The sequence below is a fragment of the Morus notabilis genome, unplaced genomic scaffold (assembly GCF_000414095.1).
Source record: "Morus notabilis unplaced genomic scaffold, ASM41409v2 Scaffold139, whole genome shotgun sequence".
NCBI classification, from domain to species: Eukaryota; Viridiplantae; Streptophyta; class Magnoliopsida; order Rosales; family Moraceae; genus Morus; species Morus notabilis.
This window is the reverse complement of record NW_010361068.1, coordinates 1,066,854-1,069,380: the sequence shown is the minus strand read 5'-3', so window position 1 is coordinate 1,069,380 and position 2,527 is coordinate 1,066,854. Positions and strand designations below refer to the sequence as shown.

The 2,527-nt window shown below is 41.6% G+C and overlaps 1 protein-coding gene across 1 annotated transcript; it reads right to left on the bottom strand.

The window, feature by feature from the left end:
• Positions 1–203: 203 nt before the first annotated feature.
• On the bottom strand, positions 204–2,276 carry LOC21408141 (exocyst complex component EXO70H1). Its single transcript, XM_010098389.2, has one exon. The coding sequence runs from the start codon at positions 2,188–2,190 to the stop codon at positions 244–246; it is 1,947 nt and encodes a 648-aa protein (XP_010096691.1). The 5' UTR covers positions 2,191–2,276; the 3' UTR covers positions 204–243.
• Positions 2,277–2,527: the final 251 nt, after the last annotated feature.

Sequence of the window (2,527 nt, the reverse complement as noted above, 5' to 3'; positions counted from 1 at the left end):
TATGATAAATTTGTTCACCTCCTTACCAGTTAATAGTCTGTGACTCGGAGTCAGAATATCAAATTCTGTTCTTATATGAACAAAATTTTCCAAAATAATCATATTAAAATTCATTATTTTCTTTCCTGAATGTTGAGGATTTCACAGTTCATTATAACTCAACCAGTCAACTCAAGAAATGTTTTATTTAGTTACTGCAGGTTGAGAAATTTTGTACACATTTTGCACTCATTACATGAGAGTTCAACGGGACAGACATCTATGTGGAGACAATGATGAAGATGACGACGACTTGGAACTACCCGAGTTAGACGCGCCGTGGAACAAATCTGACAAGTAGTTCCCCAAATCATCAGGAGAGAATCTCACCAACAACTGCAAAGAATTCTTCTCCTCACTGCATAGCACATCCAAGTTTGCATCGTAGAATTGTCGATACTTGGGCACGAGTTTGTTTGCTATCGAGACCTTCAACTCGTCTCTCAGTTTCCCATCTTGAACAATCCACGAGGCCTGTTTCTTGTACGCTTCTTCGAAAGCTGCATTGAATTTCCTCAAACTCTCCTTTACCATCTCAGTTGACAACGGAGAAGAGGCGTTATTGTCTGGTAAAGACGACAACGCCTTTGTCCACGCCATGGTTTCGTAGCTCAAAGTGTATTGATGAACCTTCTTTGTGTGCTTGGATATCCACTCATCACCAAGTAGGAACCTTAGGTTGGTGGTTCTCACTTTCTCAACAATGAAGTTGAGATTGTTGGCAAGGAAAAGATATGACAAAGACACATCTTTGTAAAGCTCAGCTTTGCAATCCAGCTTGCACAATAGGACTAATATGAGCCAGGCTAGGTGGACCGAGGCTGCATCCGGTGCTGGACTATCGGAGGAGGTTGTTAGGCTCTCAAAGAAAGATTCATTGAGTGGTGAATTCCCCGGTGGGGGATAGTGAGCCAGGATGCCGGAAAGAACCCCACTGTGATCCGCTAGGGAGGATATGTAGTCCACAACCGATTGGGTTACCGGGTGTATTCCTCCACCAAAGATCAGTGTTTTCGAGGAATTCTTCTGAATTTTCGATTCGAATTCCTGTAGGATCGAGGGGATGGAATCTCGGAGTTTGAGAGATGATGAAAGGGCTTGTGATCTAATAGCTGAGGTTGATTCGGAGCTGAAAATTGATTCTATGTCGGGCAAAAGCTCGGAGAATGCTTCATAGAGCTCCATTAGCTGGAAGATTCTTTCGGGTGATTTCTTGTGGCTCCTTGCAATTAGTTCAGGGAATTTGAACAGATCAATTGCTCCTGCTTTTGTTATTTCATAGAAGCAAGAATCTTTTATTGTCACAGACGCCGAAAACACATGATCACATAGAATCTTCTCTCCATTGAAGAGTGTTTTCACAGCAATCTTTATGGCATTTATCCAGTTCTTGATTGTCCCCACCAGAGCTTCCCAATTCAATTTTTGAACTTGGGAAGACTTGAACCGTTCGATTCGGAGTCCATACAACCCCTCGTCGATTATCGATTTTCTGATGACTTTGTATATCTTCACACACTCCTTGCCATAGCCACAGACAATCATACAATCAGCTATAGACTTGAGATCAGACATGGCAATTTCTGAGACTTTTTTCACCTCTGTGACTGACTCGCTTAGAATCTCCAACTCGTCATTTGATTGAGCATCGTCTTCTTCTCCAAAACTGCTAGACCCCACCGAAGATCTGCTTGAAATGGATTCGGGGTTAAGATGATCACGGTTCTTGGAGAGTATCTGGTAGAACTCTTTCTCTAGCCTTTTCATGGCTGTTTGCATCAGTTTTTGAGCGAGTACAAGCTTAGAAGACGCAGAGTTTTCAGCCACCAGATAGTGCATGGCCCGTCTCAACTCCTTGACGGATTTGATGAACTCCGTGGCATCTTTCCTGCTGTCTTGGAAGAGAAAGGTGAGTTTGGTGTATGAGGAAGATGTTAGATCCCATTTGGTGATTGTTTTTTCTGCATTGTCAATGTTCTCCTCCATCATTGCTACGGAAAATGTATGTTGTTTAGGAGAGGAAGGAGAGTAATAAGTTGGCAATGAATGTGAAGGAGAGAAGGCATTTTGGGGTGATGCATTATGGAAGAGGCTTGAAATTATTCCTTTTGGCTTGAATGAGTTGTCACTCTTTGGGGTCTCTAGTAACATTTTTGTGAAGCTCTTGAGACTTAAAAGATATGTTGTGATTCAAATCAAAAGAAGAAATCCCAATGTTTGTTTGAATTTTTGTAACCAAATTGGAGCTTCGCTTATGAGTGTGAATTTTGGCTTGGAGGATTATAGTTTATATAGAGGAGAGTCAATAGGACTGAGCCGCAATGCGTCTGGGGGAGATGGATATTAGGATTTGTGATTTGTTAGACCATGGAAAATTGACTGACTTGGTTTACATGTAAACGTGTCTTGCTTCCTGAATATAGATATATGTATTGGAATCCCCCTGCTGGTAATGTGTTTCCAACCGTTAAATCTGTTTAAAATTACA

Bases quoted from the DNA above. Each gene is read 5' to 3' on its own strand.
- LOC21408141 (XM_010098389.2), bottom strand. From the start codon at position 2,190: ATGTTACTAGAGACCCCAAAGAGTGACAACTCATTCAAGCCAAAAGGA.